The sequence below is a fragment of the Saccopteryx leptura genome, chromosome 2 (assembly GCF_036850995.1).
Source record: "Saccopteryx leptura isolate mSacLep1 chromosome 2, mSacLep1_pri_phased_curated, whole genome shotgun sequence".
Taxonomy (NCBI): Eukaryota; Metazoa; Chordata; class Mammalia; order Chiroptera; family Emballonuridae; genus Saccopteryx; species Saccopteryx leptura.
The window spans coordinates 324,142,832-324,163,799 of NC_089504.1; the positions used below are offsets into that span (position 1 = coordinate 324,142,832).

At 58.9% G+C, this 20,968-nt stretch overlaps 2 protein-coding genes across 5 annotated transcripts in view; both read right to left on the bottom strand.

Annotated features, from left to right (window-relative positions):
• Positions 1–329: 329 nt before the first annotated feature.
• On the bottom strand, positions 330–9,369 carry TBX2 (T-box transcription factor 2). Its single transcript, XM_066363171.1, has 7 exons — positions 8,663–9,369; positions 7,311–7,578; positions 6,184–6,330; positions 4,923–4,999; positions 4,662–4,825; positions 3,579–4,216; positions 330–1,414 (listed from the first exon to the last, which is right to left on the bottom strand). The coding sequence occupies exons 1-7, from the start codon at positions 9,055–9,057 to the stop codon at positions 959–961; spliced, it is 2,145 nt and encodes a 714-aa protein (XP_066219268.1). The 5' UTR covers positions 9,058–9,369; the 3' UTR covers positions 330–958.
• Positions 9,370–16,330: 6,961 nt separating this feature from the next.
• BCAS3 (BCAS3 microtubule associated cell migration factor) overlaps positions 16,331–20,968 on the bottom strand; it is a 614,901-nt gene continuing 610,263 nt past the window's right edge. For 2 of the 4 annotated variants that reach the window (XM_066363167.1, XM_066363165.1), the window contains 2 exons: positions 20,328–20,418; positions 16,331–17,107 (listed from right to left, as the gene is read on the bottom strand). In XM_066363167.1, coding sequence (XP_066219264.1) covers positions 17,071–17,107; positions 20,328–20,418 — 128 coding nt within the window. In that variant the 3' untranslated portion in view covers positions 16,331–17,070. The remainder of the gene's footprint in view (positions 17,108–20,327; positions 20,419–20,968) is intronic. The other 2 variants (XM_066363166.1, XM_066363164.1) reach the window with 1 other exon arrangement.

Genomic DNA, 20,968 nt, shown 5'->3' on the forward strand with positions numbered 1-20,968 from the left:
TTTCTCTCGTTTTTTTTTTTTTTCTTGTTTTTTTTTTTTTCGTCTCGCTCCGGAGCGAAAAGTGAAAACCTGAGGTGGAGCCCGCGAACCAAGCGAGCAAAGCCCGGGCGGAGGGGCCGAGGGGCTGACGGGGTGGGGAGCTCCTCCGGGAGTCGGGGCCTTCTCCTGCAGCCAAGGACACCCCCCGCCAGCCCTGTACAATATAGATGCTCATGTAAAATGGAAAAAAAAATTAAATGCTATGAGTTAATCTCTAAATATTATGTACACAGCAATGTACACCTTTGAATAAATTAATACCAATTTGCATATTCTGGGAATCTTAAAGCTTATTTACACAAATTACCATTTATTTCATAAATATCTTTTTTCCCCCCTGGGGACTCAAGGCAGAAGTACCACTCCCTCCGCTGATTCAGGGGTGGAAGGGCGCCTGTCTCTTGGGGAAAGGGATCGGGAGGACTAAAAGAACCGGGCTCAGGTCTCTCCCATCTCAAGTCTACACTGACTTGTCTTCCCCAACGCCAGCATCCCTCATCCCAGACAATCAGGCGGTCCAGGGAGGAGGCCAGGGCCTCTGGGGCTCCCTCTGAAGTTCCCACCCCTAATCCCTGCACCTTCTGGCTCCTGAAGAGGCTGCTAGGCTGGCGATGAGGTCTCCCCACAGCGATGGAGGACCCGAACATGCCCCCGGAACGATGCCACCTTGACACTGGAGCAAACCCAGACTGAGTCTAGGGGCTCCAAGTTGACGGTGATCCCGAGAGTGGGATTCCTTGTGAGGCCCAGGGAGGTGTCCCAGGCCCCAGCTGGCTGGTCAGGGCTCTATTCTGGCTGCTGCCGCCCGCTTTTGCTGCTTTATTTAAATAAATACCCATTCTGTGCTGTACAGGTCCCAAGTAGCAGGGGCTGGCATCCCGGGAGGCCAGCGTGGCAGCGGAGCAGCTGGGCAGCCCCCTCACTTGGGAGACTCCCTGCTGGGGGAGAGGGCTCGCTGGCTCTCCAGCCCACTCACCAGTCTCTGAATGCTCTGCAGTTCACTGGCCGCCTCTTTGGCTGAGCCGCTGGGCGAGAGGGCACCACGGGGAGGGGCACCCACTTTACGGAGAGCCAGCTCGGGCAGCGGGCTGGGCTCCCGACTGTTGCCGCCTGCAGCCTTGGAGCCCTCCGCTGCTGCCAGCCCAGTGGTGAGGAGACTAGTGCTCGGCGGGATGGTGACAGGGATCTGGTAGGGGCTGAAGCGCAGACGGGGCCGGGCACTGCCCAGAAAGGGGCTCCGGGAGAGGGAACCAGCGGCAGCAGCGGCTGCAGCTGCAGCACTGGTGGCCGGCAGAGCGGAGGCGGCTGCCGCAGCGGCTGCCATGTAGGTGTAGGGGTAGGGGAAGAGGCCTCCGAAAGTGGGCATTGGGATTCCCTGGAAAACAAAACAAAACAGAACAACACAAGGGTTAGGCATCAGGCCTGAGGTGTTCCTGAGGGCGAGGGGGGTGCTGGGGTGGTACTACAACTCAAACTCCTTGCCCTACAATTTTAGGAATGGAAGGCCAGAGCTCACATAACTATAACCCCAAGCAGCACAGGTAGGCATGAGCCAGTACGCCTGTGGCCTAACCTAGTTAGAAAAGGAGCTCACTTCAGGTTAACACAAAGGCCTGGCACCATTAAGCTCTGTGCCAGTAGGAGTAAGGGGAAGGACATTCCAGCTGGTTGAACTAGCATAGCCAAAGGCCCAGAGGGAGGGCACGGGGCAGGCATAGGGCCAGGTGGCAAGCTGGCAGCTCAGGCTGTCTTAGGAGGGTCTGCTCACCTAGAACAGTGTCCTCCCCAGCCCTTCTATCTGCAGGTGCCCCAAAGTCTGAGGAAGCACAGGCAGGAGGGGGGAGCTTTGTAAATTCTCCCTCTGCCTGCCCACCTGCTCAGAGGTCTCTGCCTGGGCCAGGAGAAGGGCACCGATGCCCATCAGTTTATAAACTGAATATTCTATAAAGAACTCCTGGCGGCCCCTCAGTGGCAGCTGAAGAAGGAATGTAGTCTTTGCCTGTGGAGAGCACAGTAGCCAGTAAACCTTGGGTAAACACCGCCTGAGTCCATGAGGCCCGACTTTTGGATTATCTGACCTTTGAAATAATGGCTCACTCCCCAGAGTATGTGGGTATGGGGAGGAGGGCAGGAAGCCGACTGTGCTGGGCTTTTAGGGAGACTCAGGCCTGGCTCAGGCAGGGAGAAAAAAAAGTAGCTTAGTCAGAAATGAAAAAATATCCTTCCTAGAAGGTCAAGCCCTACTGGGCATTCAGACCTGGCATGTCAAGTTGGGAGGAAAGAGCGAGGCATCAGATCTCCCAGGATTTGGCTCTACCTGATGGCCAGGGGTGGGCTACCCTGGCTTGGGTACTTAACCACTAGCAGTATACCAAGTGATGCTCCCTGAGTGTTAGGAACTCTCACCCTGGCCTTGTACCTGTTGACCAGGCTGTGTGTGGAAGCTGTGTCATCCCTATGATCTCTTTGATACCCATGCTCATCACCAGAAATTGTCTAGGGAGGAGACATTCATACAGAATCAGATTTCACCTCCAGGTCCTGAACTCCACTTTCCAGAAGCTTCCTTGCCAGCTCAGAGCCCTAGATATGTGATGTTAGTGCCTCCAAAACCAAACACTCACTCCACATACCCCCATCGAGCTCTGTTTAAAACCTATTTCAGAATCTCCTCCCCCACTTTAAAAAATATTTGCTTCTGAACGAAAAGAGCCGTCTCAGACCTGAATTCCTATTTTCCTTCCCGTAAGATACGATCTCAAGGGTTCAATTTGCCAGAAACCTCAGAGGGAAGAAAATGAATGAAGAGAATCCAAATCTTTCCACAGGGAATATTCCACCCAAGCAACCAAAGAGGCCGCTCTCCCCATCCGATCTCCTTATTTTGCTGCCGGCCACAGTTTAATAACCTCTCCCCTGGGAGCTCAGGATTTCAACCTGAGGCTGGGGAGCTGAGCTCCTTTTCCCTGAGATGTGTGGCTGGGGGAGTTCGGAGACCCAAGATGGGGGAAGTCCTTTATCAGGTCAGAGGACTTCCTGGGGGGCCTGAAACAGGCATCTGGAGGTGGGTCATTTTGGTGGTCAATTGTCCAGAAAAACATTGCAAAATGTCCTACTCCTTTGTCCAGCCCCCTTGGCCTTTCAGGGACTGAAAGTGAGCGAAGGGTCTTTAGTCTCAAGAAACATGTCCTGAGGCCAGGAAAGTGGACTTCCCAAAGCCAGGGGCAGCCCCAGTTTGTCCGAGCAGGAAGAATCCAGTGGGTGCCTCATTCTATGTTCTGGTTATAGGGACTGAAAGACGCCTAGGGAGGGTCAGGGCCTTGCCCAAGGTCTGACAGGAGTCAGACTGATTGCCCTGTCCAGACCCTGGCCCTATGGTCTTAGTATCCCTGAACCTAGGTGTCCCATCAGGTCTCCGCAGGATGGAATCCTTGCCTGCCATTATCTCAGAGCGCCTTTGGCGCGCTTAAACCCTGTGCCCAGCCATCCACATTGTTCTTCCTCCCTCCATGGTGATGCCACCAGATCACAGGCCTTACCTGAGATGCCAGCATGTGCTGGGAGAGGTGGAACGGGAAGGGCGCGGCGGTGCTTGCTGCACTGACCGCGGGACCCAGCCCGCCGGCGTCTAGCCCGGTGGTAGTCCCGGGGCCGCCGCCTCCGCCATTGCCACCGCCGCCTGCTACCGAGGCCAGCAGGTGGCCCATGCCCATGGCAGAGAAGGCTCCAGGGCCCATGGCAAACTGTCCCGGGTGCAGAAAGAGCGGCTGGCCGGCCCCCAGTGGCCCGAAAAACTGCTGCCCGTGCAGATGGCCGGAGAAAGCCAGTCCCGGGAGGTGGCCGGCGCCCAGAGGGGAAGCACTGTCTGTCTGTACCACCAGTGGTGCCAGGCTGGGCTCCTTGCCCTCACCCGCCTCCTTGCGCCCATCGTCCTTCCGCCGGGCTTCAGCCCGCTCCTTCTCCAGGCTCCGCAGACCAAACGGGCCGTCCCCACCGCTCTCCGCGGGCTCTTTGCCCCTCTCCGGGCTGCGCCGCTCCCGGGAGCGCTCAGGTTCGGTCAAGCGAGGGGGGCTGCTGCCATCCAGGGCCGGGCTGCGGCCTAGCGCCGGGCCGGTGCGCTCCTCGCTCAGCCTCTCGGGTTCTGGGTCGCTGTCTGCGGTGAACGATTTATCCTCGGCTGCAGGGAGGAGAGGCCGTGTGGAATTATAGGGACCCGAGAAGAGACCTTCGGGAGGCTCTACTGGTGTCCGGGGCGGTCGGAAAGATTTGGAAAGGCCTGCCGTCGGGGAGGGCTAGTCGAAGGTCTCGAGATCCTCTGTCGGGCAAGGGGCAGTGGCAGGTCACCTAGTCCAAGACTTATACACAGTGGGGGACACTGAGCCCTGTGGAGGTTCCTTTACTGCCAGAGTCACACAGCAGCGGGAACCGAGCTCGGAGTCCAGCCGGATCTCCTGGCTACGGACCGGACCGTTCTCACGGGGTGGAAGCTCCGTCCCAGGCACACTGCTGATGCTTCCCCGGGCCTTAAGGTTAGCCTGACGTTGGGCCAGGAGTCAGCCAAGGCGCTGAGGAGACCCTGCCTTCCCCCTGCCCCACCCACGGTCCCACCGCCCGGCCCTCACCTCTGGTCCGGTGCAGGCGAAGGGGACTAGGCGCTACCCCCGGGGACGGTGGAGGCTCCCGTGCGGGGGGAGGGTCGCAAGACGAGGCGTCCGACTCCGCACCGTCGCGTTCCGGCTTGCAGTGTTCTTCGTACAAGCGCAGAGAAGGCAGAGTCAGCTGCTTCCTGGAGGAACGGAGGGAGCGGGTTTGAAGGGAGCGCGCCTACCCTCACGTTCTGCTCCCCCAGGCCCTCTCCGCAGAGTGGTCCGCTCTTCCCTTACCTCTTCTCCCTCCTGCCGTTGCCGGTGTCCCGGAATCCCTTGGCAAACGGGTTGTTGTCAATCTTCAGCTGCGTGATCTGAGGGAACCGAGGGGGAGGCTCCAGGTCAGGGTGCAGCTCAACCAGCCTGGCCTGAGGCACCCCGAGGTAAACAGCTGCCCGCCCACAGGAGAGCCCAGAGTGTCCACTTGGTACCCTCCTGCCTGCGATGGGCAACTCTAAGCCCATAGGCGAGGTGAGGCCAGCAGCCATGCCTCCAGAAAAGCGACAGTCTCTCCTCCAAAGTACTGGAGGCAGATCTCTCAAAGTGCATACACAGGTCCAGAACTGTGCGCACAGAATAGCAATCTGCCCAAGCATGCGTACAGGCCCCAGCACGCACACAAATCGGGCACCTGAGCAGACCGCACAGAGACAGCCGAGCACACGCAGGTCCCAGGTCCGTAAACATATAAAAGACAAGTCACAATGACAGGCTCGCTCACACTCAAGTACACACAGACAAAAACAAGTGCCCACAGAACAAACGAGTAAACACGCCTCCACACATATCTAGGGCGCCCCAAATGGTGCACGCATATTTGAGCGTACACATCGGTTCATAAAGACAGAAGGACCATCAGGACACTTGGACATTCTCATTCACCGAAGAGTAGTACACGTGGGGATGGATTTAATGGGGGTGGTGCTTTGTCCCTTTAAAGAGATGTTAAACGGCAGGAAACAGAAAAAGCCCTTCGGCTTGAAGGGAAAGTCTTGTCTTTAAGCACCTTTCCAGAGGTCCAGGGCCTGGAGGAATGGCCCAAAGGGGGTCGCTTTGGGGGCTGTGTCACCTGTTCCGACATTTGGCTCCCCCAGGGAGAGTGAAAACTGGGCCCCAGGTTCCTAGCTGGAGTTCCTAGCATCGGAGAGCCTGGGCAGATTGCCTCAGGAGCCCTCTCTTCATTTAAATTCCCATCCTTGAGCCAAGATTTAAACAAATGAAATGTAAAATTGTCAGCGCGCCCTGAGTCTCTGCTAATTGCTAAGTAAACATCCCCAATCCCAAGAGTGTCCAGCTGTTGCGCGCCCCAGGGAGCCTGTGTGTACGTGTCCTGGACTTGGGAGGGAGCCTAACGGATGGATTTCGGTGGGTGCTGCGCTTACAGATGAGAGACTGTGCTCCGGAGTGGGCTGTGAGGGAGCAGGGTGGGTGGAGGGTTGGAGCTGCACGTGTGTGGGGGCGTCGGTGCAGGGGCTGGGCCCGCCGCCCTCCCGCGCACCTTGTCGTTCTGGTAGGCAGTGACCGCGATGAAGTCGGTCTCCGGGAACACGTAGGTGCGGAAGGTGCTGTAGGGCAGCTTCAAGATGTCGTTGGCTCGCACAATGTGGAAGCGCGGTTGGTACTTGTGCATAGAGTTCAGGATGGTCTGTAGGAAGGGCGCGGGTCAGCTGGCAGCCCTCAGCCTTTGGCCGGAGCATTTTTACTCTCTGGGGAACCGACCTCTTTCCATTTCTGTCTTTCACATGGTTCTGCTTTCCCTACGCCTCCACCCCCCTTGTTATTTTCTCGTGTCTTCCCTGCTCTTTTTCTCATTTCTTTTTCTTTTAATTCTGTTTTTTTCCCCTTTCAATTTTCTTTATCACAGTTTCTCACTCTTGCACTCCATTAAAAAAAATTACTCCGGTTGAAAATAGAAATAAAACAAAATAAAAATCCTCCACAACTCTACTCTTAACCTCTGTCCCAGGACTCATTGCTAAGTCCTAGTTAACCCACGGAGAGATTGGGAACTTCAAGGGGCTCACGGACTGCCCTAACTTCGAGTAGGCAATCCCTTTCCTTCTGTAAACTGCCCCTTCCCATTCACTGGGGTCCTGACTCTGGTAGAAACGGAGAGAACCCCCAAACTCCCTCCTCCTGGTCTGGCATCTGCTTGGAGGAGGAAAGGGAGTCTCAGAGAGGATGTAGAGGGGCTGGTTTAACTTTTAAATCTCTTAAGTTGGGTTGAGGGACACAGGCCTTGGGGAAGGGTGAAGAAAAACGGAGGTTGTGGTCAGGCCTTCCAAGCTCAAGACCAGCAACTGCACGACGGAGTCCCAGCCACACCTGCATCCCACTGGTCGCCAGAAAGGGTTTTTCCAAGGCCCGACCCAAGCCGAGATTGTGAGCAGCCTATAACTTGCCCTTACTCTGCCATTCCCCAGGCTTACAGAGCAGAACCCACTGGGCCGAGGCCCAGCGGTCGGGCGTAAGCCACAAGGCGGTGACCTGGGCAGGGGCACTCTGGGGACTCTGCCAGCGCTTCCCTCTGGGGAATCCCCCTGTCCCACTCTCCAACCCTGCGCTGCAATGCTGCCTAAGTGCGCACTCTCCGGCCTCCCACCCCCAAGCCTGCCCCACACTCACAAAACCGTGTTTGTCGGAGATGTTGTTAGTCAGCTTCAGCTTGTGGAAGGCCACAGGCTTGGCCATCCACTGCTCTCCCGTGGCCGGGCTGTCCGGGTGGATGTACATGCGTTTGGGCATCTCCGGATCGGCCTTACCGGCCACCATCCAGCGCGAATTATGGAATTTATACCGGCAGTCATCAGCGGCCACAATGTCCATCAGCAGGATGTATTTGGCCTTCTTGTCCAGACCGCTGACTCGCACCTTGAATGGAGGAAACATCCGCCTACAAAGAAGAGAAAGGGACCCAGCTTTATGTCTATGTGCCCTCCCCTCCCCTCAACACTCCACTGCCTGAAGCTTCCCCATCTGTGTTTCCCTGTGGTTGCTGTTCTGCCCCCTTATTGCTGCCTGGGAGACCCCACCTGTGGTTGTTACTCCTAGGAAATACCCTTTCTGTCTGTCAGATCTCTCATTATAAAACTTCGATGGCCCTGTGCTCAGATCTGGTGACCTTCTTTCACCTCATTTGCGATGAAAGCCAATGTCCAGGAAAGAAATCAAGATCCTCTAATAGTATACCCACTTCTGTTGAATCTCCCCGAAATTCGTTCAGGGTATACCTACTTAGGACAGAATCTCCCAGAAATAAATTCAGTTTGGAGAACTAGGTTACAGTGCCGGACAAGGATCCTGACCCTAAAGTTCAGGGAAAGAGGACGAGCCTGAGGCCTTAACTCCCGGTGGCTGGGTGGCTGCCTCGAAGGGGGGAGGGTTTGGGCACTGTAGTTTTCTTTTGGCTTTAAGTCCTGGGGCGGTGTGTGTGTCTGGAGCTCCTTGTTCCTAGGCCGGGACGAGGCTCCCAGCCGGGTCAGGGCTGTGGCTGGGCCCCCTCCGCGCTCGCCGCCGGGAACCGAGCGGCCCTCCGGAACCAGCGGACCAGCTTGGGTTTAGCCGGGGTGCGGGTCCCATTCTACGATCCAGGATCGGAAGAAAGGCCAGGAGACGGTGGCTCTCCCTGGAGCTCCACGCCAGACCGGGAGGCAGGAGAGCAAGGCCGCGGGGCTAAGAAGTTGCAACCGAGACCTTCGAGCCCCGCCAGGGTCGTGCCGCTGGGCCTCCTCGGTTTCGGGACTCAGAACGGTTGGAACTATTATCTAGGAGCATGTTTTCGTTTTATTCCATTTGGGAGACTTTGATGTGTTCGTTCTTAAAATATCGCTCGTATCAAATGAGAAAAATAATTTGGTTGTCTGAGGGAGCTAAGCCTGGCGCGGGGCCGAAACCTGGAGCCGGGAGTTGTGGGCTCGGCGCGGTCGGGTCCCCCTGCCCTCCCACGCGTGCGCCCTCGGTCCGGCCGGCCGCCCTACCTCCCGGACTTGGTGATGACCATCTCCGTGCCCAGCTTGTGGAACTGGTCCCACAGCTCTTTGGCTTCCAGCGTCACCTTGGGGTCGTCCTCCACCTCGTCCTCGGGCTCCAGGCTCTTAAGCGAGCGCAGATGCGCGGCGGGCGGGTGCGGGCCGAGTGCCGAGACGTGCAGCCCCGCCTCGGCCGCCGCTGCGGCCGCTGCCGCTGCGGCCGCCGCCCCCGCCAGGCCCGGGTCAGGCAGAGGCTTGGCCAGCGCGCCCGGCGGCAGTGCGAGCGCCGGGAAGAAGGAGGGCTGCGCTGCCGCCAGGAAGGCGGACATGGGGAAGTCGGCCGGCCGTGGCGCGTGGAACGGATGGTAAGCCATGGCGCTGGCCGCCAGCGCCGGCTCTCTCATCGGGACATCCGGCCCAGGCACCCGGGGGCCGGGGCCGGGGGCGCGGGGCTCGGACCCCCGGCCCGGGCGGCGGCGCGCGAGGAGGAAGGGCGACTCGGGTAGCAAGCGCGGCGGCGGCTCCTCCCGGCTCCCGGTCTGGCGCACGGCGAGGGGCGCGGGGTTCTGAGAGCGGGGGTGGCGGGGGCTCTGCGCGGGGCTGGGCTGGGCTGGCCCGCTCCGGCGCCGGGGACCACGCGCGACTGGTTAGATCTTGTCGTGATCTCTGGAAAACTGTGACTATCTCACATGTCCTGCCCTGCTCGGATCCCCTGCGCTAACGAGCCAGGCCCCCCTTGATTGCTGATTTTACGCTTTTTGGACCAATTGTGGGTCTCCGGGGGCGGGGTTTTGACAGCTCAGGCCAAGCTCCGGTCGGGAGGGGGGGCCAGGGAGAAGGTGTCGGAAGCCTCAGCAGTAAGAAAACATGTCAACAGAATAAAATATTAACCAATGACGGGCCAGCGGGCCCCGAGACCCCTCCCCCTGCCCCGGCCCCCACCCCGCGCCGGTGCCTGAGGCTGCCTGCGCCCGGACGGGGAAGCGCGGCTGGCCGACCCAACCGGCTGAATGGGCCTGCGGTTGGGGGCGCCCGGGTCTTAGGGCCCTGGGGAAGGACCCCCAGCCGCACGCCGGTCCCCAGTACAAAGCATTGACACGGCCCCGGAGAGGAGAGGGGTCGCCCTCTTCCTCCTGCGCCGGGCCGCCCGGCCGCTCTGGCCTGCGCCCTAGCTTGGCCTCCGACCCCGCTCCCGGCCACGGCGCCGCCCGGGGCCCCTGCACTCCGGAGGGAGGCTGCTGGTGCTGGAATGAGAGGCCGGTGGGCGGGCGAATCGGGAGGCGCGGCGGCCGAGGTCCCGGAGCGGAACCCAGGTGGCCGGAGCTGGTGAGTGGAGCCGTGGCAGAGCCCTGATGGGGCTGGCGTGGGCGGGAGTGGGACTCGCGGCCTTGCACTCGGGAAACGCTGGAACCCCCTAGCCGGTGCCGCCCCTCACCGTAAGACTCAGGAGAAACCTGGAGTCCCGGTCCAGACCTGAACTCCACCTAGTATCTGTCCGCATCCCGACCCAGCCCTGAGCCCTCCGAAAGCCAGGAGAGAGGGTCCTGGGGGCTAGGAAGGGGACACACCTTTCGCCGAGCATAAGGCGGCACCGCGCAGGCCGATACCGGTCCCCAAGATTCTTGACCCGCAACCCAACGAATTTTCGCCACACCCGGTACCGGAGACATAAGTCTCCCTCATTCTAAAGGCAGGCAGCCTCCTTCAGCTCCCACCACTTTCCTCGAGTTTCCAGCGCTAGCAAGCGCAGGTCTCCCAAGTTCAGCAGTGCTCAGCGGTGGGGTCGGAATGTCTTGCGCACCTGTGGTTGAACAACGCCCCCCATGGTTGAACCCGCTTTCCTCATCCAGTCTTCGTTTTCCGGCAGCCCCAGTATTCCCCCACCCCTGTCAATGTGTGCGTGTTTGCGCGCGTGTGTGTTACGCCCTGTGTGGTGGTGCCCTCTTTGCGCAGCAGGAGCGGCAACTTAAGGCACGCTCTTAGAGAAGGAAGCGACCACACACCTGCCTTGACTCTGGCTGGGGCGCCGACACTTAGACTGATTCCTGGCAGTCGTGTTCCGAACAAGACGGACCGCTCGCTAGACGTGGGTGACACTCCTGCCCGCACAATCAAAGCAAGTGCGTGTGAGTTCGGCGGGCGCGGGCCCAGTGCCGCGGGGTGAGCGTGTACAGCCCACACCCGACAGTGTCCCAGGCAACGCCGCTCGCTGCACGCAGTCTCAAGGCGCCTTGTCGCTGCGCGCTCGAATCTGGCATGTTAAAGCCTGATCACACTGGGCACTTCGCGTTCGGGACAGGCGGAGTTGTTTGACCTCCGCAATCATTTTCCTATTTTTTCCGATCGGGCCCTGGAGCTGTCGTAATTGTCCTACCCAGCATTCAAATGGGCACCGTTCCCACAGGGTTTTTTTTTTTTTCTTTTTCCTCCACGACCTCGCTCTTGAATGGGTCGCTCCTCACTGCCTTCTCTCTGTCCAGAACGAATCTTCGCCTCCGCACTGTGCAGTCTCTGCAGCCGGGACAAGATCCGTTGCAGCTTTGCACAGGAAAAGCCCCGAGGGCTCTATCTTAGGCAGGATGTGGCCCCTCAGGGAAGGATGTGTGTGGACAGGTTTGCACAATCGGTGAGGGTACCAGATAATAGCCAGGGCAGCATTCCTTAGCCGGGAATCCAAGTAGGGACCTGAAAACCCGCGAATACATTTGCAAAGTCGTGTGTGCACACGTACTTTCGTACTTGTAAGAATATGTGCACACCTAACTGTGTGCAATTTGGACGTTTTCCTGGGGAAAGTCCGTAGGTGGTCCAGGAGTTCAAGGCCTGAACCCCTGGGGAGAGTTTGATACACGCTGGCCTGAGCTATTTGCCCAAGAAACCCGGTGGCGACGGTGCAGCGGCTGCATTTGGGGACCTCAACCACAACTGGCCACTGGAACTGGACCTCGGACCTGCCATCCGGCGGCCACAGGCTCTTTCTTGGCCAGGTCCCCACCATCTAACCTGTCCTGCCGTCCCCAATGGACCCGAGGTTCTGCTGCAGCCACTCTCAAGATTCTGAATCCATCCCCCCCCCCACCCCCCACCCCCCAGTCACAACTCGCCAGCAGCGAGGAATATTCTTGGCTCATCGAAAACCAGAGCAGGGGAGGCTCAGGATCGGCCCCTCCCCCCACCTGGGTCTACCCCTCTTCCGCGTCACGGGAACAGGCGCCTCTGGGGGGTCCCCAGGGCTGAGCGTGCTTGTCTCTTTAAGAGGCCCCGGGGGGCGCCTTGCGAGCAGCCCAGGGCTGGAGGGGGAGGGCTCGGGCGGGGGCGGCTGGCGCCAGGCGGCCGAGGCTCCACAACAAAGCTCCGGCCCCTGTCACTTCGCATCGGCCGGGCTTCGCAGACGGGCGGGGGACGCGCGCTCAGCCGCCCCTCCCACCCCCCCTCTCCTAAGCCCTCCTGGGCCCAGGCGTCGGGCCGGCGCGGGCAGCCCGACCTCCTGTCCGTTGCACGCACTCAGTACGTTCAGCGCTTCTCGCAATAAGGAAATCCCACAAGCGCGGCCTGGGCCAGGTGGTGCCGCGGTCTGGAGCCTGGCTGGGCTGCCTGTCGGTCCTTGACCTCATAACCTTTTGTGGGGGGTCAAGGGCTATTGCTAGAACCTTCCCTGGGCTGGTCCCCCACTGTGTCTTTGGTGTGTGTGACTGGGCGTGGATCTGCATGAGCCTGCAGGGATGGCTGGAGAATGTATGGTCCTGTGGCGGAGGGGACGTGCATCGGGTACTGGCGTGAGGTTGGTATAAGTGCACCGTTGTATGTGAGTGTGCTCAGGCCAAGCTCGGGTGATGCGTGTGGCCCTATGCATGTCATTAACCAGCAGTGGAGGTGCAGTCTCGGTCTTAGCGTGTTGTGTGTAGGGGGGGAGGGGGCAGACATTAACAGAGTTGCTTCCCATCCCGGGTTCCAGGCCGGACCCGCACCTCCCGGAGCCTTGGCGCCAGGGAGGCCCGTTTAGCGGCCGAGGCTGGCTCCCCCGCGGTCCCGGTCTGGCTGGAGTGAGGGCCGCGGCCTCGATGACCCCAGCCCGCAGCGGCCCGGCCTGTCCCGTCCACTTAGACAAATTGCGGCTGACAGGCGCGTAGTCTCTCTGGAGTCGCCGCCCGCCCGTCGCCTCCCTCCCGACCCAATTACCCGGTGCAGGGTCGGGCCAAGTGTCTGGGATGGGGCCGGGGGGCGCGCGGAGAGCGTGAGCGCAGCCTCTTCCCGACAGCGTGTGGCCCCGGCCTTAAGCCAGGACAGGTGGCGGGGCCACTTCTTCTGGCTCGGTCCGGGTTAGTGTCTGAAGAGCCACAGCCTGTGTGGCCCAGTCTCCAATCTTCCAGTCTGATGCGAAGGCGACATACCGGCCTCGCCAATGTGGCCCGGGACAGACCTGGCCCTCGGAGGGGCCTTGCTCTGCACCTGAGCCGGCAACCGACGGCGTGCCCCGCCAGATTTGGACTACTTTTCCAGAGTTTCTGGGATCCCATAACCGTGGGAGCTCCAAACTATTCGCGCTCTGGGGTCGAGGTCCGCGGGTCGCAGCTGATTGGCATCCGGAGTCGGCAAAAGTGAGGTGCACATCTGTGAACCTGCGTGTGTGTGGACGTGCACGGATGTGACATCGTGGGTGTCTGGGATCGCGGCAGTGTGAACAGGCCACGCCGCCTGTGGCCTGAGAAAGGGGCAAAGTGCAGACAGACCCCTAGGACCAGCCCACCTGCTCAGAAAGGGCGGGGCTGGTCTGCGCTGAGTGCTCATTAGGCTCTTGATTCGCTTTTGGAAACGCTTTCGCAGGGAGCGGGCCGGGATACCTGCAGCAGCCCCACCGACAGCGCACCAGATTCGGGGCTCCAACTGCGAGGCACCCGCCCTCTCTCTCCCCGCAGGAGAGCTACCTGGCCTGTCAGATGAGCCTCCCCGCCTGGAACCAACCTTTTGGCCTTCTGACCTGCAGCTTCCTCTTTGCCTTCTTTGGCCTTATTGCTCCTATTCGCAGGACATGCTCCCCTCCCCCTCCTTTAAGAGGAGGACTCTGAAGCCCAGCGGTGCAGTAATTTACCCAGGCTACACAGCTGCCAGTGGCAAAGACCCTGGGATTTTGAAAGACAGCAAGGTCGAATCCACTCCTTAGAAGGTGCCAGTGTCACCACTATCCTGGTAGCTACCCCTGCTCATACAGAAAGGCAACTCTGAGACTCCAGGGCGCCACCCTCAGGCTGGGATCTTGCTTTGAATACAAGACATAAAAGATGCTCACTCCCTCTGCCCCTAGTTTCCAGCTCTCCGTCTACAGGAAGGGGGCTGCCTTCACCATTACCCAGGGGCAACGAAGCAGCTTCAGAGTCAGTCAGGGGCAGGAGCTCCTAGGGCTAGGGTAGGAGGTGAGCGAATTCAGAGGTTTGATTCTTGAGGAGACACAGGTCAGCACAGAATGACTCTCAAAGGGAACTAACTGGCCAGGGCATGGAAGGCAGCAAGGAGCAGAGAGGCTGTGTCACTTCATGACCTTGGGCAAGGCCCTGGTTTTCTCTGGGGCTCAGGCTTCTCTGCGAAATGAGGACCAAATAGTACTTTTAGGTATCTTCTAGTTTAGAGGTTCTCACATCTGAAAATCAGAAAAATCAGCACTGAGAAACCATTTCCAATCCCAGACTGGCAGCTGCCTGCTCTGGCCTCCGCCTGCTTCCGGAGGAGCTGACACTGGTACTTGTCAGAGTGCTTGTGCACCAGAATTTGCCTTGTGACCATTGGGCCCTTTCTCAAATCAACCCCAGACAATGCCCTCCCTTCTTGAGCCACCCGAGCTTCTGTCAGCCTCCTCGAAGACATGATGATATTTTTCCTCCATCAAACTGAGAGAACACCCATAGTGATTTGCTTGTTGAGCAGGTACTGCTGTGACAATCAGGGAGGTCACAATGCTTCCTCAAGGTCAAAAGGTCAGGCCACAATTAGATGCATGTTCTGATGGCCTCCTAGGTGATGCCATCGTGGAGGTCTACTGGAGAGAGGCAGAGACTGCCCTGAGTGTTATCTCTAAAGGATAGGAGGCTGGTTGTTGTGGGCAGTAAGGTCCCCCACCCTGGGGCCCAGCTCTCACTTCCAGCTGATTACAGGCTGTGGCAGGGTCCATAACCTCCCCAATTAGTCGGAGGCCAGGCCCAAGGCCTCTCTGATAACCCGAGCTCCAGTGGCAGCCGCCATGGGGCCAGCTTATCTGGCCTCTCTTATCCTCCCCCTCCCCCCACACACTCAGTTGCCCTGGCTGTGAGCAGATGAATAACCAGATTGTCCTGCAAGCTCAGCCGGCAAGTCCAGCCCTACACCCACCACTTTCCCTGACTGGAGGCGGCCACAGCTGTTTTGCACCCCCTGGAGGGAAAGAGCTGAGCCAGGGAGGACTTCTGACTCTAAGCTGCCAGCCCGTTCCCTGCATGGTAGGAGAGAGCTCCCGAATCTCCATCTTTGCCCCATCCCCGTGCCTTAGGGTGAGTTCGGAGGGGCTCACCCTTCCTAGAGCTCTGGACCCATCCCCAGGGAGCCAGTCCTTGGGTAGTACCCACAGGCAGCTCGAGCTACCCCTTCTCCCATCCCCCTTTGACTGAAACACTGCTCTGGTGGGGGCGGGGGGAGAGCTTTGCTGGGCACATCAATGTCTCCAATTCAGCTGAAACGGGGAAAAGCTGCTGCTCCCCCAGCAGCCACCGCTGGCTGTGCCCAGGCCTCCTGACCTGCCAGCATGCCTTACTCTGCCATGTGATTTCTCACCCTGCCGGTTCCCAGGCAGGAGGGACTGGCTTCAGCCACCCTGTGCAGGGCCACGTACTCAGCCTGCAGAACCTAGTGCCACTCAGGTCCCCCTTCTTCTAACATGCGCAACTGATCAGGCGGAGGGAACTGAAGATTAGATCTCTTCTCAGGTGCCAGGGCCCCAGGAGCCGCCCGCGCTCCCGCTGGACATTTGCGTGGGAAGGCCTGCTTGTTTGTGAACTCAGTTCCACTATAGCTGTTGCATTAAACTTCATCCCAAACCACACCTGGCTCAGTGGTTTCCTTCGATCCTCCCAGGCTTCTCTGGGGTCTCAGGGAAGTGGGGACTAGGGCTAGCATTATACCCCTTCCTGCTCAACACCCCCTTTTGCTCCCCCTGCTCCTGTCTCCTTCCTGCCCATCACTTTAGGTCCAGAATTGAGGGGAAGGGAGACAATGGTTCCAGCCAGGTTTCCTGAGAGAACAACGTTCAACTGCACCCTACACCTTCTGAGCTTGAGAAGAGAGACAATTACAGGTGCCTTCCCTGAAGATAAAGCCAGAGTCTTCACTACTCTCCTTCCCAGAGCAGCCCACCAGCGCATGCCAAGGACCTGACTGGCCCTAACTGCCGCTGCCAGGGAGTGTTGGGCCTGTGGTGGCCCCAGAACTCATTGGCTCTAAAACAGTCAGGAAGGTTGGAGATTGGGCTTAAATCAGACCTCACCCAAATTCCAAAGCAAACATTCTCCTTTTCCTTCCTATCCCCTCGATGATGACTCCTCAGTTGTCCATGTCAGGGTAAGGGGTGTTGGGAGCAGGGACACATGGTCAGGCCCACAGGACTCTGCTCGGTGCCTGGAGAGGACCCTGACCCCAGCAACGGAGGGATGGACACCAACTGCAGCATGATTTATTAGACAAGACGTGCACTTTTTGACAAGGCCTCGGTAAGCACGGTTTCCTTCACTGAACAGTTCAGGACCAGGGTAAAAGGGCTTACAGGCAAGAAAGACAAATCCTTTCCATGAGCCAAAGGGGAAAGAAAAGAGGAAGGGGGCTTCTCCTTTCTTCCTCCTTCCCTAATACTCTGGCCTCACTCCCGAGGGAGTTTGACCAAGGGAAGCCAGGCATTGTATACCACAGCCACGAGTGGGCTGGGGCTGGCCCATCAGGGTCAAAATGCCTGGCCGAGCCTCCCACTCTCTCCCCACGCAGGCCCCTGTGGGTATGGATAGAAAATACAAAAGCGGATCCGACACAGGACATCATGTGCAAACAGAGGAGGGAACGGGGCTTCTGCAGTCTCTTTCGGCCACAGCCCTGCTGACGGGCGTCAGAGTACACCGAGGTGCTTGGAGAAGCGTCTCTTCTCAATCCAGGGAGGGTGGGTGGCTGTTGTCACTAAGCTTGGGGAAGGTGGTTGGAGGAAGAGAAGCAGAGACTGAAGGGGAGGGCCAGAGCGAGGCTTCTCCTTCCTCCGGCAGGTGAGTGGGCCGGCCAGCCAGAAGCAGGTGGCTGGTACCTACGAGAAGCCGGTAGGGAAGAGGCTGAGGGGCTGACTCTCATTGGTGGGCAGCGGAGATCGGTAGCCATCGAAGTTTCTTGGGATGCTGCCACTGGTGGAACCTGAGCTGTTACTCAGAGTCTCGATGCTTCCCTCTCGCTGTAGTTCTGCAAGACAAGGAGAGGGCCAGGCCCGGTCAGAGTGCAGTCTGGGGAGGGGATCTGGAGGCACCCATCTGGGTCCATTTACAGCCTTCTGCAGGGGGATCCCCACATGCTCCCCACATAGGACAGGTGGCAGCTCGGGTCACGGGCTCAGCGGAGGAGGGAGGAGCTCCCTTGGCTGACAGGTTCCAGGTGTTCCCTATTGTGGGGACCTCTTTAGGCCAGAAGTACGGCCACCCTGATGACTTGTCTGGACCACACTGTGGCCATGTGCTCACGCCCGCACACGTCCTCGCGCAGCACGCTCCCTAACTCCCTGAGCGGTCCCTGCCCTGGGTCTCAGGTCAGGCAGGAAGGGAGAAGCTGGGGCACGAGGAGTGCAGCTGCTCTGCCTGGTCTGTCCCCCCCCCCCTCCGGCCGCAGAGCTCCCGGCCTGGCGTAGCCACGCACTGGCACACTCATTCCACCCGCACCGTCCGCCTGCTGGCCAGGCCCCGTTCGCCTTTGGCATCTCCTGCGAGGTGTCCTGTGTCCCTGCAGGAGGGAACGCCTGGTTTGAGGGGGCCTGCTTGCCTGAAGTGCTTCCTTTCTTCCTTCTCAGCCCCAGGGTCCCCAGGAGGCCCCCACGATGCACATGCTGGGTCGGCCTGGGAAGCAGGCAGGGCGGCTCCCGACCCTCCCCCACCTCTCCCCCGGGCCCGTCTGCCACAGCCGTGCTGCCATTTTGGACACAGCAACTGGTCTCATCTCACTCAGCTGGGGGCACCTTACTAGCTGCCCGACCGTCTCTTGACCCGAGACAGGCGCTAGGGTGGTAGGTTGCGAATAGACATCCTTGGATGCTGAATGCAAGGAAAGAGGAATTTCTTCTTGTTTTTTTTTGAAAGTGGCAAGTTCCTATCCCCTCTCAGTGCCTCGAAGTGGGCTCTGAGTTGTGGTCACATACACCGCCAGGCAGATTCTCGGAGTCTGCCCCAAACCCAGACCCGCACTGCTCTTTCTCCAAGGTACTCCCGTCTTGGACTGAGGGGGTCTCACTTGCCCACCTCGGAAGCTCAGGACCTCAACGCAGTCATTTGAATCAGCAAGGTGTGTTCAAATGTTCCACCTATCTGGTCTGGCTTGAGACCTTTACCTGGCAGCCTGCGCCCTCTCCCAGCCCCCTGCCGCCGCCACACACACACACACACACGCACACACGCACACACGCACGCAGCACAGCTGGCTTTGGTTAGGGGATGGGTCATGCCCTTTGCTCCTGGACGGCCACTACCAGCCACTCAGGAACTAACCACCGATCCCCATGTGCTGCAGGCTATCCCCGAAGCACTGAGGCTGCCCAATAGCAGCAGCCACAGAAAGGGGTTGGGGGAGTCTTGCCACCCTCCTGGGTCCAGATGTGAGGGGCACTCTTGGCAGATGGGGGCATGCAAAGGAGGGGCTGTGGACACAGGCTGTGGGCCCGATCATGGTCCCTGATCTCCAAGAGGCACTGGCTGCCCTGTTGGGCCTGACCCTGGGATAAGAAAGTTATCTGGATACGGACAGGAAACAAGGTTACTGTGTGGACTCAATTCTTCCTCGCCCCCTTTTCAGCCTCACCCTAATTTGGTAGTGACAGGTCCTGTGCCAAGAGAGGGTGAGGACAGGCAAGCAAAGAGTAGACCCTGGGGTTTCTATATGGAAGCTTCAGACTCCAAGAAAGCTCACTCCATCCCTTTTGCCCTCAAGCAAGCAGAGGAGTTTGTGAGAGACTCTGAGGCCCCCATTTGATTTTAGAGGCCCTTGCCCTCATACATGGCCATCCTGGCACTAGGGGGCGCTGACAGCAGGGCCAGGAGGGCAGGAGAGAGGAGCACTAGCAGTAAGTAGCAAGAAAAGCAGGGGCTTCCTTAGGCTCTGGATACCAGGCCAAGGAAGAAAGCCCCAGATGAAGGAGCAGGAAAGGCCACTAGAATGGGGAAGGCTGGCCCCTTTCCAGAGCGGGGGAACAGGCCCAACGTTCTCGATGCAAAGTGCCGACACATCCACACTGCCAAGGAAGCTGAGGAGACCGGAGCCCTGGTCCAAGCACGGCACCCCGACTGCCCCTTGGCACATGCCCACCGCAACCCCACAGGTCTGCGCACGCACCTCAGCCCATTCTGTGACAGTGAAGGGACAAGATGAGTTTGCTGCTCTTGGGGGCCAGGTGTAGCCTGAGCTGCCCTGGTCCCATTTTCTCTTCACCATTAGGCCTGGGTAAGATGGAGGCAGCCAGGCTTCTCCCTTGCCCCATGTCCCAGGGGGACCAAGCTCTTCTGAATTTATCTCCCGTGAGTCTCCCCAGCCTCTTCTCTCCTCTCATTCCCACTGCCACTGCCTGGGCAGCCCTGCACTTCCCACCTGGATAACTTTTAAGAGCTCCCCATTGATCTCCTGACCTCTAGACCCGCCCCCCCCCCCCTCCAACTCACCTCCACATCAAAGCCAGAGTGGTCTGTCTATAGCACAAACCTCATCTTGCTTTTCCTTCGCTTAAAAACCTTCGACCCCTAACGGTCCCCAGGATGAGGGCTAACTCCTTCAGCACTATAAAAAGGTCTATGACTTGCCCCCCAGACCACTGTTATTTGTCACTGAATTTGAGGAACCAAAGTAATGAACTTGAGCAGTTTTTAGAACTCTCCAGGCTGTTTTAGGCCCCGGGCCCCATGCCCATGACACTCCCTCTGATCGAAAAGCCCTTTCCAGGCCCCTTCGGCCCCCAGACGCCTGCTCATCTTCCCTTGCTTCGCACAGGGGCCCCACTCTGTGAGCCCGCCCTGTCGCCCTGGCAGAGGCTTTCTGGACTGACTCCTGCCCCAGACCCTCTAACATGCTGCGCACTGTCTGCTCACACGTATGTCCCCATCCAGTGGAAAGCCCCTCGGGGCCTGCTGCGTGCCAACCACGGGGCCTGGCACATAGCTGGTGTGCAGAAAACATTTCTGGAATGGATGAGTGAGTGATGTTGTAAGGGAAGGGAAGGTTTGTTCAGCATAAACTACTAGTAAAAGAACCAGGGGCTGGCTGGTCCTGGCCACTTTCCCATGTGCCTTCTGTCAAACCCCCCTCTCTTCTTTTCACTGAGACCGAACAATGAGCGTGTGGAAGTGGAGGGGTGCACACATGCCCCCCGCTTCGAGTCATCCCAGCCGCCCAGCCCTAGCAGCAAGTGGCAAACGGAAATGTGTGGCCTTACCTTCCTCCATCCCGAACACCTGCTTTGTTACTGTTGGGTTGCTCACGGACGCTGGGATGTTGGCATTGTTTTTTTTTTCCTTTTTTTTTCCCTTGTGAAAAGAAAAGCATTGAGGAATCTTTTTGGAAAAGATATGGACAACGATCAAGAAGTACACGGATCTCTGCAAGCAGGTGGAGGCATACAGAGTGTGGGGTGTCACACCGGGCGGAGGGAAGCTTGAGGCAGAATTCTGCAGTCAAGGAGGATGGTGACATGCATGTGTCGGGGGTGGAGGACCAATCAGACTTGGGGGTGTCTCAGTGATGGAACTGTTGTGACAGAGCCGAAACCCCCCTCAGCGAGGGGGCGCGGAGAGGAGCCGCACGGAGGAGCAGCTGTGGGAAGGGGAGAGGGGCCGCTGGCCCATGCAGTGCCGGATGGCGCCCCATGCAGCTGGGTTGCCAGGAGAGGGAGAGAGACAGAGACGGGCTGCAGTTTTCAGGGATGACTTTGGATGTTTGACTCCGTGGCCCAGCTTCTGGCTGCCTCCCTCCTCCCCTACTCCCAAGACCCCCGGGTCTGAGCAGCTCTCCTGCAAGCTGAGGTGGACTATAGGGAAGGCCCACCAGACAGCTGCCAGGGCCGCAGGTGGGGACTGA

What these genes read in the sequence shown, in the direction of transcription:
- TBX2 (XM_066363171.1), bottom strand. Translation starts at nt 9,057, where the DNA reads ATGAGAGAGCCGGCGCTGGCGGCCAGCGCCATGGCTTACCATCCGTTC. An exon ending in CTGCCTACCAGAACGACAAG is followed by an intron (nt 5,000 to 6,183) that starts GTGCGCGGGAGG and finishes CGGTTCCCTCAG; the next exon opens with ATCACGCAGCTGAAGATTGA. An exon ending in AGCACATGCTGGCATCTCAG is followed by an intron (nt 1,415 to 3,578) that starts GTAAGGCCTGTG and finishes TTTGTTTTCCAG; the next exon opens with GGAATCCCAATGCCCACTTT.